Genomic DNA, 17,397 nt, shown 5'->3' with positions numbered 1-17,397 from the left:
CCACCAGGGAAGCTCCAGGATAGAGTGTTTAATATGGTAGATGATTCCTATCTTCATGGTATGTACAGTCAGGTGGGGAAGCCAGACCTAAAATGAGTACCACGGTGCCTGGTGAGTTTTAACAGAAGTAGGTGTAATGGGCACATGGTCACAAGAGGTCCCTGAGAAAGTTCCATTTTATCTTTTTAGAATTTATTTATTTTTATTTTTGGCTATGCTGGGTCTTTGTTGCGATGCACAGGCTCTTCGTCGAGGCTCACGGACTTTCTGTGGTTGCAGTGCACAGGCTTCTCATTGCGACGGCTTCTCTTGTTACGGAGCCCGGGCTCTAGGTGCGTGGACTTCAGTACTTGTGGTGTGAGGGCTCAGTAGCTGCAGTTCCCGGGCTCTTGACGGTGTGCTCTTGTGGTACATGGGCTTAGTTGCTCCATGGCATGTGGGATCTTCCTGGACCAGGAATCGAATCCTATGTCCCCTGCATTGGCAGGCAGACTCTTAACCACTGGACCATCAGGGAAGTCTGGAAGGTCTATTTTAAACCCTGCTATCTATAGAGAATTTGGGGTGACTGATGACTTGTTTTTTAGTTTCCTCTAAGCTGATGTTTGGCCACCTCATGCGAAGAGTTGACTCATTGGAAAAGACCCTGATGCTGGGAGGGATTGGGGGCAGGAGGAGAAGGGGACGACAGAGGATGAGATGGCTGGATGGCATCACTGACTCGATGGACGTGAGTCTGAGTGAACTCCGGGAGTTGGTGGTGGACAGGGAGGCCTGGCGTGCTGCGATTCATGGGGTCGCAGTCAGACACGACTGAGCGACTGAACTGAAGCTGATGTTTATGGATGAGTGAGAAATAAGAGTATATCCTTATCAAATATTCTTTCAAAAATAGTATCTTCCTGACATTATCTCACCTGGTAGCTGGAAAGTAGCCTACTATGTATGACAAGATCAAGTTATAGCCTTCCCAGCTGGGACCTGCCTGACCTTGAATACCAGGGAGGAACCTTCCTGAGGGTACAGAGTTAAGGTTTTAGTTTTAGCTGTAAATGTGATTATTTGTTCCAGGCTTCTAATAGATACCATTTCAACCACTCTATTTGCATCTTACTACAGAGGGGAAAAGGCAGAGGAACAGAGACCAAATTGCCAACATCCGCTGGATCATCGAAAAAGCAAGAGAGTTCCAGAAAAACATCTATTTCTGCTTTATTGACTATGCCAAAGCCTTTGACTGTGTGGATCACAATAAACTGTGGAAAATTCTGAAAGAGTTGGGAATACCAGACCACCTGACCTGCCTCTTGAGAAACCTGTATGCAGGTCAGGAAGCAACAGTTAGAACTGGACATGGAACAACAGACTGGTTCCAAATAGGAAAAGGAGTACGTCAAGGCTGTATATTGTCACCCTGCTTATTTAACTTCTATGCAGAGTACATCATGAGAAATGCTGGGCTGGAAGAAGCACAAGCTGGAATCAAGATTTCCAGGAGAAATATCAATAACCTCACATATGCAGATGACACCACCCTTATGGCAGAAAGTGAAGAAGAACTAAAAAGCCTCTTGATGAAAGTGAAAGAGGAGAGTGAAAAAGTTGGCTTAAAGTTCAACATTCAGAAAACGAAGATCATGGCATCTGGTCCCATCACTTCATGGGAGACAGATGGGGAAACAGTGGAAACAGTGTCAGACTTTATTTTTTGGGGCTTCAAATCACTGCAGATGGTGATTGCAGCCATGAAATTAAAAGACGCCCTTGGAAGGAAAGTTATGAGCAACCTAGATAGCATATTCAAAAGCAGAGACATTACTTTGCCAACAAAGGTCCGTCTAGTCAAGCCTATGGTTTTTCCAGTGGTCATGTATGAATGTGAGAGTTGGACTGTGAAGAAGGCTGAGCGCCGAAGAATTGATGCTTTTGAACTGTGGTGTTGGAGAAGACTCTTGAGAGTGCCTTGGACTGCAAGGAGATCCAGCCAGTCCATCGTAAAGGAGATCAGTCCTGGGTGTTCATTGGAAGGACTGATGCTAAAGCTGAAACTCCAATACTTGGGCCACCTCATGTGAAGAGTTGATTCATTGGAAAAGACCCTGATGCTGGGAGGGATTGGGGGCAGGAGGAGAAGGGGATGACAGAGGATGAGATGGCTGGATGGCATCACCGACTCAATGGACATGAGTTTGGGTAAACTCCAGGAGTTGGTGATGAACAGGGAGGCCTTGTGTGCTGCAGTTCATGGGGTTGCAAAGAGTCAGACACGACTTAGTGACTGAAGTGAACAGAGGGGAAAAAAACAAACAAGCAAGCATGAAAAGCACAGGCATTCCTATTTTCATGGTTGAGTTATTTCAGATTTGCTTTACCAACTAGCTTTGCTATTCATGGGGTCAGACAAAGGAGTAGAGGAGAGAGTGTAGGCAGGAGCCGGGGTGGCAGGTATTGGAGATTTTTCTTACTCTGCAGAGTTGGGTATCATGTCTGGACCTTTCTTGCCAACACTTCCCCCATGGAGAAGAGTTAAAGCCACTTGGCTGCCAAAGGTGCAGTGAATAGGAGTTTAAGAGGGCCAGAGTCTCAGGCCTGAGTTGAGGATTGGCAATTGGAAAACTTGTGTGGATTCTGTCACTGCCTGGACAGTCAGATGGAACTTACTTTGGCTCCCAAGTGTTTATGCATTTGTCCCCGAAGCAGAACAGAAGATGGCTCTTCAAAGGTGACTACAAATAAAAGGCACACCCAATAAATAAAAGGACCATTTTGTAGGATCTTCAGCTCTCTGCCTTGAAAATCCCATGTGGTGGGATGGCATTTGTCCAGGCTGAGGCTGTGGTTGGGCCCCTTCAGTTTTCCTACCAGTGTGGCCACTTGACCATTTGGTCAGCTAACTTTTTGAAGTATAAGAACTCTACTCAGTGAAGTAAGTCAGACAGAGAAAGATAAAGACCGTATGATTTCCCTCCTGTGGAATATGAAGCACCAACAAATAAAATAAATGAACAAACTGAATAAAAATAAATACATAGATATAGTGGGAACAGATTAGTGGTTACCAGAGGGGAGGCAAAATGTGTAAAGGGGATCAAATGCGTGGTGCCAGGTGGAAACTAGATTTTTGGTGGTGAGCACGCTGTAGCAAGGGTAGAAATGTTGGGGTGGCCAAAAAGTTTGTTTAGATTTTTCCATAACATCTTACACCACCCTATGTAACGTTATGAAATGTATGTAATGTTATAAACCAATGTTACCTCAATAAAAATAAATCTAAAATTTTTAAAACTTTAAGATTTAAGTAAACAAATAAATAGTAGTTAAACAATAAAGTGTAGGAACTCTAGTCCTCACTAAAAATCTTCATTTTGAACTGCCTGCTTTTCCAGTTTTATTTATTTATTTTTTTCATCAGCCTGGTTGAGAGAAAGGCTGTTTATTATTCGTGATGTGTAGTATAAAGGATATATATGCAGTCGATTATTCATCTATACTCTGAGAGTTTCTGCTTCGTGTTATCCTTCTGCAGAAATGCCTACGATTCATTGGACTCTCAGCTCATACTGCTGTGTGTATACATGAAATGTTTTATCTGCCTCTTTAAACAAAATTTTACTGGAGTCTAGTTTATTATTTTGTGTCAGTTTCAGGTATACACCCAAGTGAATCTGTTACACAAATACATATATCCAGTCTTTTTAAAATTCTTTTCCCATATAGGCCATTACAGAGTAGAGTTCCCTGTGCTATGCAGTAGGTCCTTATTAGCTATCTGCTTTACATATAGTGGTATGTGTATGTCAATCCCAGTCTCCCAATTTATCCCTCCCCACTACCCCCCCCCACCCCCTGGTACCCATAAGTTTCCTACATCTGTGTTTCTATTCTGTTTTGTAGATAAGTTCATTTGTACCCCTTTTTGTTTTACATATAAGTGATATTATAGGATACTTGTCTTTCTCTGTCTGTTACTTTACTGTGTGACAATCTCTAGGTCCATCCAAGTTGTTACAAATGGCATTATTTCGTTCTGTTTATGGCTGAATAATATTCCATTGTATATATGCACCACATCTTCTTTATCCATTCCTCGGTTGACGGACACTTAGGTTGCTTCCATGTCCTGGCTATTGTAAGTTGTGCTGCCATGAACATTCATCTGCCGTCATGCTCAGCGCCCTTTTGAAGAAACACTAAGGAAAATGACTTTTCAGGTAGGAGAGCCAGAAACCCTTGGCTTTCTCTAAGGCACAACTTCTCATCCTGTGTTACAGCATCCTGGGATGATCCAAATGGATTCCGGGCCCCGCAAACTGATCTGTTTAGTTGGGCAGGAGCAATCCAGTCATGGGGCCCCAGCAGTCTGTTCCATTTCCTCCAGGCTGTTTTGCTCATATCTAAGTTTCTGTGTGATTCGTGAGGCGAAAAAGGTTAGGAGAAGCAACTCACATAGTCCTTATAGGTAAGGTGAAACATGGGCTCTGTTATATTCCCAACAGATCTTTCTTTTGATTTTCTTTCTCAGATTTGATATATTTTCCTCAGTCTAGACTTTTTGCTTATTTCTAGCCTTTGTTTTTTGTTGTTTTTTTTTTTGTATCTGCTTTTAAAGCCATTTTCAATTCTTTGTGAAATGAGGTAGGGAATGCATGGAGTAAGTTATCTTAAGACAAATGAGAGATGCAGTTTGAACATACTGTTTACATTAAATTCTGATAACGATGCACTGTTTAATATTGGAGTGTTCATCATTGCTCGTAGGATAGCGTTGTGCCCGAGTGGGAAACTGGACTTGGATTTTCATGTTTGCTGCCGATTTGCTGACTCACTTTGGGCAAGTCCTGTCATTGTCTCTGCTCTGAACCTAACAGATAAACTGTCTATTTTCTGTTTCTCAGATTTGCAGAAATATTTTGGTTATATGTCAAGTAAATATTTGTAAATTATTTTCAAGTTGTTGGTGTTTAGCAATATACACTCTCTTTACTCACCTTAACCCAGAGGGATTTAGGAAAGATTGGCTGATTTGTGAGGCTGTAGTTGGATTGGTGTCGCATCTGTTGGAATTGTAGCCTTAGAGCAGCTTGAAGTTGAGGATTTAGAAAATTAAAATGATTAATGTGTTCATATTGATATACTTATATTTGGGATGGAAATGAGTTAGTCTGTAATTTTCCCATTGGTGAGGTCCAAGGCTTGGGACAGTGGCGGTGGTTTGTGCGCTGTCCCGCCCTTTCTGCTGGGTTTATTGGAGTTTTGGGGGAAATTCACGTGGGAAGATGAATGACTGAAAGTTATTTAAAATAATGAATTTGGTATTTCTGTTTTTATAAGATAGTGCTTGCTTGGGTGAGTTTTAAACAGTATGTTTAATTCAGCTGAGGAAGTTGGTTGGCTGTGGGGGATGTGTGTATAATTAAGAAATGCTCATCCTATTGTTTAATGCATATCTTACTTCACATAACTTCTTGGTTCCTAATTGTGACATATACTGCTCCTTTGTTGGTTTCTTTTTGGTATAGGTTGTATTATAGAACCATGTGTAGAAAATGACTTGTTTTTATTATTGACATTTTCCAAAATAATAATGTAATTTGATCTTTTGATTTTCTGTTTACTAAGAAGAAAAAGTGCCCAAGGAAGTTTGATATTTCACAGAATTGAAGGAGAACAGATTATCCAAGCTAAAGATAACAGATATTAATTAATATGAATGATTATAACATTTATTTACCATACTCTGATTTTCATCTGACAGAGTAAAGCTTCCTAGAGTCAGATCAAAAACTTGTCTGGGAGAAAAAGGGAAACTGCCCATTCACTGTCATTTTGCTGATGTTACTTAGACTAAATTAAAACAAAACCAAGGGTTAATTTTAGTTGAGTTCATAAAATATTTGATTTAAATGAAAAATGCTTTTTCAGGCTAGGCAATTGAAGTCCTAAATATAAGTGTTCTTAGTAAAGTAAAACTTGGGCCGAATACTGTAAACCTAATAAATATTATTTTGTGACACATAGCTGAATGGAGTAGTGTCTGGGAATTAATTAAATCGTTGCTTTATGGTGGTGGGGTTCTCTTTGTATGCCTCTCTAGTCAAGGCCCTCCTATCGTAGAATCTTGACATTTTGTTTGTTCGTTTTTTACTTTATTTTTAATTGAAGAATAATTGCTTTACAGTATTGTTTTGGTTTCTGCCAAAGGATCCTGACATTTAACTTAACTAGGATGCCTTTAAATACCTGAAGTTTTATTCACAGAATACTGTTGCTTATTTAAAGTTCCCACCAGCACATCCCAAGAAGATTAGTGTCTCCTGCCAAATAATGCCTTTAGCATAGTAAAGCTGTCAGAGTGATTGAAACCCACAGTTCAACCTTCATTGGAACTTGTGTTTATTTGAGTAAAGTTCAAATGATCAGCAAAGGACAGGAAATAAATTAGTCATAAAATGAAAGAATTATAGGTTTAAATGATAGAAATGGGTAAACTTTCCCCCAAATAGAAGTATTTTGAGCATGCCTCCTCTCAACTTACATTTTTTTAGAAAGCAAGAGCAATATTTCTTCTCAGATCATCCATGGGATAAAGATGTTAGAAATCCAATTAGCCAGTTTCTCTCTAATCCATTTAATTTTTGCTCCCTTGAAGTTGACATTGGGTTCTTGTGTTCCCTTTGCTTAGGGCTGATGTGTGGTCAGCTGTTCAGTCATGTCCAACTCTTTGTGACCTCCATGGGACTGTAGCCTACCAGGCTATCAGTATTTTACCCATGGAAAATCTCTGTTCATGGGATTTTCCAGGGAAGAATGCTGGAGTGGGTTGCCATTTCCTTCTCCAGGGGATCTTCCCAACCCAGGGATCGAACCTGCATCTTTTGCATCTTCCGCATTGGTAGGCAGATTCTTTACCACTAGCACCATACAGGATCATATCCTGAGCTTTTCCCCCTTCAAATTATATGGTCATTAATATGATTACCCAGACTAGGGGTTCTCTTTCATTCTCCCTAAACTTTAAGTTGAACCCCTGCCTTAAACTACCAGATTTCATTTTAAAAAAACAGTATTACAGAAGTGTTTAAAGATAAGATTTTGACAGTCCACCAAGGTCTAAAGTCCTGACACTAATATGAGAGAGTATTATTTCCCATTACCCACAGACCTCTACAAATTTCTTTCCTATCATATTTGTACTTTTCATGGTCTTGCTTCCTAAAATTTTGCCAAATATCCTTCTTTGAGTGTTGTCAGTCCAAGACTGAGCAGGGAGATGGCCAGTCTTGATCAGACAACTTGGAAAATGAGACTTCTCTTGTTTCTTCATTAAAAAAAAAAAAGTTACTAGTTTTATTTATTTATTTATTTATTTGTGGCTGTGCTGGGTCTTCACTGCTGCTCAGGCTCTTCTCCGGTTTTGGTGAGTGGGGGCTATCTCCGGTTGTGGTACTCAGACTTCCCATTGCAGTGGGGTTCTCTTGTTGCAGGGCACAGGCTGTAGGTCACACCGGCTTCAGGAGCTGTGGCGTGTAGGCTCACTAGTTGCAGCTCCTGGGCTCTGGGGCACAGGCTCCATAGTCGTGGCACACGGGCTTAGTTGACATTGGCACGTGGGACCTTCCTGGTTCAGGGATCGAACTTGCGTCTCTTGTGTTAGCAGGTGGATTCTTTACCACTGGTGATGGAAGCTCCTTCCCTTATTTCTAGATAAAATGTATTTCAGCCAGCCACTTTGCTTGACAATTGGAGAATGCATGGTTAAGGCGGGCGAATAGAACAGTCTCTCAACCAAGTTCATCTCTGACCTGAACTTTCAGCCATCAGAAAGACCCAGTTATTTCTTCATTGACTGGAGAATTATTAGTTGTTATAGCTGAATTCTTCTTTGTGAAATATCATGTTTTTGCAACCTGGCTACAAATATTGTGTCTAAATCATATTTTGTTTGTTCCCTTATTCTTCCTTCTGCAGGATTCCCTCGACCATGTGATCATAATTATGACTTTACTGTGTCTTATTATGCTTCCTCAGATAGTTTTGCCCTTTGATATTTTTTTGCATGGATGAATAGGGGCTTATTGTATATGGACCATAGCACTAGTCTTTCAGGGGTTGCTTTTTCAATTAATTTCTGGTGAGTTGAAGTTAGAAGGATCTCTGTGTCAATTTATCTACTCCCTCAACCCCGAAATGGAAAGACACTTACTATAACAACAAATGTGGGCATCGATATTTCTTTTTGTTTTTTAAGTAAGGTGGTTTATATTTATTTTTTTTAATTTTGGTTGCTCTGGGTCTTTATTGCCTCTTCGGGGCTTCTCTTGTTGTGGGGGATGGGCTTAGTTGCCCTTTGGCATGTAGGATCCTAGTTTTTCAATCCGGAATGGACCCTACATTGGAAGTCAGATTCTGAATCACTGGACCACCAGGGAAGTCCCAATATTTCCTTCAATCCACTTCTTTCCTCTTTGGCCCTGCATCGCCTGTGGGTAACCAACCCAGGGCCTCTTCCTGTGGGAATGTTATAATCAGGAAGTGGTTTGAAAAGCATCATAAGACTTACGTACTGAAAGTCTTCACACACACACACACAAGGTTTTTGGTAGGGTTTTTTTTTTGTGTGTTTTACCATAATGCCTCTCTGAAAGAATGTTTACACTTTTGGGGGCACCTGGGAGGTAATATCTCAGTCTCTGTCAATCCCCCCAACATGAGTTCTATCATATGGGTTCTGCAACCACAGAACATCTGTTAAAGCTTCTTTTACTTACTTAGGAAAGGTTTTTTCCCTTTTGCATTCTGAAGGCATTTCTTACTATCAGTATAAAGTGATGTGAACCAAGGAGGTGACCTTGGGGACAAGTTTTATATTATGGCTCCTATATATAGTTGGTGTCGTAATCCAGCACTTCCTTGATGACAGCTATAATATCTTATATATCATTGCATCAAATGTCTTGAACATAGTAAGCATTCTAAATTTTTGTTGAAGAATGACAAAAAAATTAGTTAATGGGGGTAAAATAAGGAATAACGAAATAGCAGTGTTGATTTAAGGGTAGCTTGCGCAGTATTGTGGGAAAAAAAGTCCTTTAAATCACATTCAAGAGATCAGTGGGTTTTCTAATTATTATATAACCGGATAGGAACTTTCAAGTAAATCACATAGGAAATACTTTTACATGGTCAGGGAGGCAGCTGAGTGATGAGATTTTTCTTGATTATGTGTAGCCACTTGGACTGCAGTCCAATTTTGCTTCATATATGCATACTTATAATAAATTGTTAGATATTTAAAATTTTTAACAAGAAGAGCAAAATAATAAGTAAAGACCATGTTATAGAAATACTCATGTCTCTCAAACATAAGAACTGTGTTGAGTTTTTCCATGTGTATTTTTACGTATGTGTCCTTTATGTAGTACTATAATCAGTATAATTTTTTCTTTTGCTTTTTTCAGCTAACATGATAGTTTTCCATGGAATCATTAAATTTTAATCCTGCACACATGTTATGGAATTATGAGACCTGGCATCTTAGCATGTGTGTAGAGATTTTGCCAACAGAGTTTATAGGCCAAAGATGAGTAAGACTGGCTTTCTTAAGGCAGTACATTAAATATTGTTTGATTGCTTTTTTCCCAGCAGTGTTCTTTTGGGAATCTAGTTTAAATTTGTGGCTAAAGCAAAAGAAGATATTCTGCTATATTGGTGAAAGTTTGGTGGGGGGGTATATGTTTCTATTTATTAAATATATCATGTCTTAAAATTAGAAAAAGTAAGTAGTTTTTGCAGTTCAGAGGATTTTGTTGTTGTTGGTCATAGCCCTTGTATAGAGAATCAAAAAGATGTTACCAAGTGTTTATGAAGTGGTTCTGTTAGTAGAACTTGAAGTGTGGTTTTTTTTTTAATAGTTTAAAGGTGTTTGAAAATAGGACTGTGTGTTTGAAATCTGTCTTTGAACCTCCTTCAGCTTTTTTTTTTACCCTGTGTGACCTTGGTTAAGACATCTAATCATAACTTAAAAATGTGAATAAAAATATTTGATGTTGATTACGATTTTAATGATGGGTAATTCATGACCTGTAGGGCTACTGTGAAAAATTATGTTGAGGACTTCTATGGCAGTCCAGTGGTTAAGACTCTTAGCTTCCAGTGGAGGGGAAGCGGGTTTGGTCCCTGATTGGAGTACTAAGATCCTATATGCCATGTGGTATAGCCAAAATAAATAAAGAAAAGAAAAGAAAAATGCGTATAAGTTATGTTGAGCTTTGTAGAACACCATTTCGATATGAAATAAAGTTGTCAAAAGGCCCCCATTCTTACCAGTAAGCATAGAGAAAGAGGCTGGGAACTGGCAACTGACCTGGCAATTTGGGGTTTCCAAGCCTGCTCCCTTAACCCAGGCGTGGTGGTAGCGAGGGGGTCAGTCCCACCCGGCAGGGAGGCCCTGTCCAGATCTGGGTGAACTGACTCACCTGACTCCTTTTCTCTGGAGCCTGGCCCTGTGTTGAGCTGGTTTTCTTTTAGATTGAGACAAAACCTCCAAGCCTTTTCCCAATTGGCAGCCTCCTGTCTCTGCTTTGAGTACTGACAGTAAAAGACTTCTGTTAGTCCACATGCCACAAATCAGTTCTGAATTAAAAAAAAATAGATTTCTGTTCTTTTGTGTGCGGGGCAAGGAGGGGGGTGGAAATAAGATCTTTCTTTTGTGTCCCTAGTTCAGAAAAAATGGATTATTTCCATTAAAGATGGGGTTTTCATGGAACAGAGAGATTGGTGACAGAAGGCTCACACAGCACAGTGCTGTTAATCTACTCGAGCAAATTTAGACTGGTATTGACAGAACAGGCAAGACCACGCGCCTTGGAACCTGTCCAGTTTGAGTGTCTTACTTGTTACAGTTGTTAAAAGGATAACTGAAAAACTCGGGGTTGGTTGTAAAATTACTGTTTTTACTTTTTGTGAGCGGGAGTTCCATGAACTGTTTGTCAGGAAATAGTGGGGGGAAAAAAGTAGCCACACACTTTGAGCTAGTCAGTCACTCCTGAATCCACGAGCATCATCGTTTTGTTAATTTCATCAACATGTTCATTTCTTTCAGCTCCATGTTCATGCATGTCTTTTAACCCGGAAACAAGAAGACTGTCCATAGGTCTAGACAATGGTACAATCTCAGTAAGTACCCATAAATAAGATTTCCAGTTGAAATACTTCCCCCTCCTGTGGAGTATGTATATGTGTATTGTGATGAAAATTATTTATTAGTGGTTTTTTTTAATTAGCAAATTAATTTTCTTGCCAAGTTGAGTGGAAATTGCAGTGCAACAAATACTGGTGAGGTGCAGGGAAAGCTGTCATCAGCATCAGATGCCAGTGAGATTCGGCTTGATATACATGTTCACCTTCACGGCGGTTAGAATAGGGGCATTACAAGGCCATGGGGTGAACTGCCTGGTTCTGGGGGTTGGCAAGAGCAAGCTGTGGTGCCGGCGGCTTTGATGAGATGGTTAAGCGTGGCGCCATATGTGGCCCCACGTAAGTGACAGGACACGAGGAAAGCGCTCTCCTAGACCTGGGTGTCTGATCTCAACTTTGATACTTGATGTTGACCTCCTTCTTCCTCCTGCTCCTTGGGGTCTTCTTTGCCACCCTCTAACAGGTGAATAGAACTCTATCCATTTGTATAAATTTGTTAAGAAAGCACAGGACCTAGATTTAGTCTGTTGAGTAGATCCAGATAAACATTAGACCCATTGGTTAGAGATCTTGAGGGAACTGAAGTGATCAGAGATTGGAATTTCAGGTTTTACAACCTAAGCATTGTTTTACATATTTATTTTCAACTAGTATATTAACTAGTAAGATGGCTGATCTGGTAAATTCTCCAGTATTGTCTTTACTCGTGGGCAAGAGAGGCCCTGCTTTGGGACCTGGGGATTAGAGGACCCCTCTCTGGCACACCTCCCCACAGGATGAAGGATCTGAGGGGCCAGAGGTTGTGTCCAGCCTCAGCCCTCACTCCACTTGCACCCATGCTCTGGGTACTTGACTCTGGAAACTTCCTGCCCCCAAAGAGCTTAGGGCCTGCTTCTAGGGCCTCCATGGGCCTTTTCCCTGGATCTGTCCTGAGGAGGATAAAACTAGTAAGTGTGCCCTTAGCCTGAAGGGTGGTTCAGAGGCAGTGGTTTGAGGTGGGTAGGATATCTGCATGGGTGGGCAAGGCCCCTCAAGGTGTCGGTGGAACTGGGAGTGGAAAGGGGCCTGGGTTGGCCCTCTCCTGTCACCATACTATGACGGGGAACTTCAAAGGGTCTAAAAATTCTGACTTTATACCTGTGCCTCCAAGTGGTTGAAGATATGTTTGTCTAGATTTGAGGAAGAGACCATATCTAATAGTTTAAATTAACTTAACTTAAAACTTTTAACAAATTTAGATACATGGAATGTGGGTCTTCCTTTCTGGTCTTGACCCAGCCCCACTTTGGGGTCTGAAGAGGTGAGCCTGACATTTGCTATTTAATCTTTAGTGAAAACATTTGTTGGGTGGTTGTTATGGAAATTTTAACAATATTTTAACAATATTGTTACATATAACAATCAGTCCTTTGCCAAATATTTACAGAAGTCCTATAAGAGCTAATGCATTTGGGAGGTCTGTAAACCCTGTTTCTTAGGATGGAATTGAAGGTCATGATACAGATTGTTGTCTTTTTTAAGGAGAGCCATTTTTAACAAGTGTGGTGTGTGCAGTATAAATTTACTTTTAAAAGGCAAGGAGAGATAATTGGATTGTTCAGTGAGCTGAAGTTTCATCACAAGAGAAAATCTGAAAAGATGAGCTGAGATCCATTTATTGCCAGCAGTTCATGCAATAGTATGTGTGACACTCACTATCTGTGAAAAACCTTCTCTGTGTGTATAGCATATAAGAGATTCTTTGCATTTTGTGAAGTCAGTATTGGGGATTGATGGATGCTGATAAATTTGGCTTTGAAGGCAAGACAGGTGAGCAAAGTAAGTTCTGGAGAGTTCTGGCTATTTATTGTATCATTATTCCTTTAGTAAATGACATTGCCAGAAAATTGGATCATAGCGAGGAACTGGACTAAAATGGTTCTCTGGATGTGTCAGCTTGGTGTCAAGATACCAAATCTCATCTTACTTGATCTTCTAAAAAAGATTAAGACTCTGGCTTGAATGAAATAATTTCCTTAAAATTTTCTCTTGTATATTGCTGAAGAACCTGTTTTCATCTGAAGAATTGTAAAGTTCTCTATTAGGGAGCAATATAGCGAGAGAACAGGGTGTTTAACGTTCAGAATTCTCATTGATCACTACAATACAAGTTTCTTTACTAAAAATGCTTACAGAATCTCACCTATTGAATAGTTTACCTGTTGGACATGAGAAATTCTTTTCAGAGACCGTAAATTTTCTGTTTCCTAAATATACCAAATATATTTTAGAAGAAATACTATTGGTTCACTTACTTTAAAACACAGAAAGTAAATCCTTATTTCACTTTATTTTGCTGCATAAAAGAGATTGAAGAGGCGGTTAACCTTGTGTAACTGAGCAGTGTATTAAAAATGAAGTAGAGGGCTTCCCTGGTGGCTCAGTGGTAAAGAATCTGCCTGCTAATATAGGGGGAGACACAGGTTTGATCCCTGATCCGGGAAAATCCCACATGCTGTGGGGCAGCTAAGCCTCTGAGCCACAACTACTGAGCCAGGGAGCCACAGCTACTGAAGCCCCCGTGCCCTGGAGCCTGTGCTCCGCAGCAAGAGAAGCCACCGCAATGCGAAGCCCGCACACCGCATCTAGAGAGTAGCTCCCACTCACCGCAGCTGGAGAAAAGCCTGAGCAGCAGCTCAGACGGAGCACAGCCAAAAATAAACAAACACAATCTTTAAAAACATGAAATAGAGATAACACAAAGAGAGACCATTCTTTCAAAAGTTTGGCCACAGGAGAGGGTAGGAGAGAGAGGGTGAGTGCTAGAGCAAGGTGTGATGGTAGACGAGCACCTAGAGGGTCCAGAACAATGTGGAGAATTTAGGTTTGGGAGAGAGTGGGGAGACTTTTAATTTTTAAGGTAGGGAAAGACAGAGGCTGTTTTGAGATCTAAGAGAGAAATGACCTTTTATTTCTCTCGTGAAGCAGCAAGTTAGATCACCTACTGAGAGAAGCAAAGCTGAAGGTGGTTTATTTTCGTGTCCATAGCTTTTGTTCTTTCTGATTGTGTAGCCCAGAGCCTCCTTCCGCCTTCTTGGTCTACAGTCCCAGTTATCTCTCAAGGTCTTGTTCAAATGTCGTCTTTTCTCTCTTTCTTTTTTCCTTTTTTCTTTTTTCTTGGACTAGTGGTTCCTGAGGCCTCCCAATTAAAATTTATCACACGCAGTACTCGGTAGGTTAGTTATATCATAGTGCTTATTTAACCTGTTTTGTGAAAAGTTTTCAAGTCTGTCTCCTCCATTAAAGTGTTCACTATGGAACTGACCAGTCTTTAATCCATCTCCTCTCCCATTGGATCTTAGCTAGTGTGGTTCTTTGTAGTACAAATTAGGGACTTAGTGAATAATTTGTTAAATAAGTTGTTGACTAAGTATATATAATATATATTAATATAGTTGGTTGTAATAAGTACCTTCTTAAATTCTGAGATAGTTTATTTGTACAGTTCTCTTGCTATTTAAAATGATTTTCAGAATGGAACTAACTTCTACAGGGGAAGAAGTTATGCCAATAATTTAATTCATCCTGCATTTGAGTTTTCAGAAACGCCTTCTGTTTTAATGTTGAAAGAAGTCAGTCAGATTGTGCTAACTGCTATTCATGATGAAGTAGGACTTAAAAATTTTTTTCTGTCGTAATGCCTTGTGTATTCTAGTCAGCCAACAAATATGTAAATATCAACTGTGTGTAAACCGTGCTGCTCAGCTCTAACATGTGACTCCTGATGTCAAAGAGCTTGTTCAGCTTGGGGCAGAATGAAAAGTGAAGTTATGAAATAAATATTAATAACACAAAGTAAAAAAAAAAATACAGGAGGAGTACCAGCACAGTGGTAAACGCGACGGTGGCAAGCCAGTGAGGTCAGAAGAAAGTAGTGGAGAACGGTCTGGGGCGGCTCCAGGGAGACTGATAAAGATAGGAAGGAAAAGGCATTTTAGGCACAATGAATGGCATGGGGGCGGGGTGGGGGGAACTCATGCTCATCTTTATATTTTTCCTTCTTCATCCAAACTGTTAGGGAGGGAGTCCCGTAGTAGTCCAGTGGTTAGGAATCTGCCTGCCAATGCAGGGGAAATGGGTTCGATCCCTGATCTGGGAGGATGCCACATGCCTTAGGGCAGCTAAGCCTGTGCACCCTTGAGCCTGTGCTCTGAACCAAGAGAGGCCACCACAATGAGAAGAAAGAGTACTGCAATTAGAGACTAGCCCTGTTTGCTGCAACCACAAAAAGCCTGTGTGCAGCAAGGAAGACCCAGTGCAGCCAAATAAGTAAATAAACTAACAACAGAAAAAACTTAAAAAAAAAAGAAACCCAAAACTGTTAGGGAGCCAAGAGTTTTATTAAAATCTTGCCAAGATAAATACATAGTCACTGGAAAGTTTTTGAACAAGGCCCCAAGTTTATAAAATCTCTCTTCTTTGAAGATGAATTTCATATATGTGTTACAGGAAGTTTGATTGTGATGAGAGGAAAGGATTGCTCTGTATAGTGGTGAGCATTCAGAATAAGAGTTATTGTATAAAAGTAAATGATATTGACCATGTATGGATTTGATGCTGCCGTTTGGGTAGTTCTTGTGGTTATTATAGTCTTCGAGTTTGTATCATTTATCCAAGGGAATGAAAAAGGAAAGAGAATAACCTTTATTGAGCATTACTGTGTACCAGGCACTCTGCATGCACGTGTTCAGTCGTGTCTCTTTGAGACCCTTTGGACTGTAACCCGCCAGGCTCCTCTGTCTATGGGATTTTCTAGGCCAGAATTCTGGAGTGGATTACCAATTTCCTCCTCCAGGGGATCTTTCCAACCCGGGAATCGACCCTCACTGCCTGCAAAGCAGTCAGACTGTTTACCTGCTGAGCCACTGGGGAAGGCCCATCAGGCACACTGCTTTACGAATACTCCCTCGTAACAGCTTCAAAGTAATTCTGTGATGTAGGTGATATTACTCACATTTTTCGGATAAGACTGAGGCCTAGAGAGTTCACATGCTTCCCCGGCTCACTTAGCCAGGAAATAGCTCCTAATGGAGCTGGGGACTCTGTGTGCCTTGGAGCCTGGGCTTTGTCCTCACCCCACGCTGCTGGTCAGGAGCCCTTCCTGCTTCTGTTCAAGGCTTTCCATCCTGCCCATTGCCTCCTTTGGTTACGGGTCTGTTTCCTTCACCCGACTGTCAGCTGCCTGAAGGCAGAGGCCACGTGCTTCCGTGTTTCCTGGGCACTGTGGAAACTTTGTGAAAGGTCTGTTGAGGGAAAGAGGGAAGGCATTGCAGTTCCTGCCACTCAGGATGCTACAGCCACAGTTGGGCACTTAACCAGAAGGATAAAATTACTCTCAACAGTTGACGCGATGAGTGCACCTTGTGTTTAAATCACAGGTTTAAGCATATAGAAGAATTTGATGTCCATACTCTGCTTCCTGAAATTAGTAAGATAGATACATGAAGCAAACAACTGAAAAACCTAAATAGAAATATTATGTGTTCCTCAAAGTTTGTGGGACTGCTGGAATCCTTGGAGTTCCTTGCCTGGTAGATGGGTCACTCCAGTCCCTGCCCGCATCTTTTTTATTTTTTTAATTAAGGGTTATTTTTAAAAATGATTATTATTTTTTATGTTTTGGTCATGCAGTGCAGTATGTGGGATCTTAGTTCCTTTACCAGGGGTCAGCCCCTTGCCCCCTGCGTTGGAAGCTCAGAGTCTTAAACACTGAACCTCCAGGGAAGTCCCCCTGCCCACATCTGCACATCGCCTTACTCTCTGTGTCTTCACATGACCTTCTTATAAGTCATTGGATGGAAGGCTCACCCTCATCCAGTATTATCTCGTTTTAACTAATTATATCTGCAGAGACCTTCGTTCCAAATAAAGTCATATTCTGAGGTTCCAGGTGGATATGAATTTTGGGAGGACAGTATTCAACTCAGGATACCTGGCAATAATGTTATTTACAGTGTCCTAACACTGTAACGTCCTAATGTTATTTACTGTGTCCTAACAGTTGCTTAGGAAGCAATTTTTTGAATGTGTAAAATGATGCCTTTGGAGGTATCTAAAGATATTAATGTTCAAGCTGGATTTAGAAAAGGCAGAGGAACCAGAGATCAAATTGCCAACATCCATTGGATCATCAAAAAGCAAGAGAGTTCCAGAAAAGCATCT

General features: G+C 40.7%; 1 protein-coding gene across 4 annotated transcripts in view; it reads left to right on the top strand.

Moving 5' to 3' along the window:
• The window catches only part of WDFY2 (WD repeat and FYVE domain containing 2), a 178,617-nt gene that overhangs the window by 78,010 nt on the left and 83,210 nt on the right, over nucleotides 1–17,397 (top strand). For all 4 annotated transcript variants that reach the window (XM_025262960.3, XM_025262959.3, XM_025262961.3 and 1 more), the window contains one exon: nucleotides 11,102–11,175. In XM_025262960.3, coding sequence (XP_025118745.3) covers nucleotides 11,102–11,175 — 74 coding nt within the window. The remainder of the gene's footprint in view (nucleotides 1–11,101; nucleotides 11,176–17,397) is intronic.

The sequence above is a fragment of the Bubalus bubalis genome, chromosome 13 (genome assembly GCF_019923935.1).
Source record: "Bubalus bubalis isolate 160015118507 breed Murrah chromosome 13, NDDB_SH_1, whole genome shotgun sequence".
Classification (NCBI taxonomy): domain Eukaryota; kingdom Metazoa; phylum Chordata; class Mammalia; order Artiodactyla; family Bovidae; genus Bubalus; species Bubalus bubalis.
The sequence above is the reverse complement of the archived record's forward strand: the minus strand, read 5'-3'. Positions and strand labels throughout refer to the sequence as shown.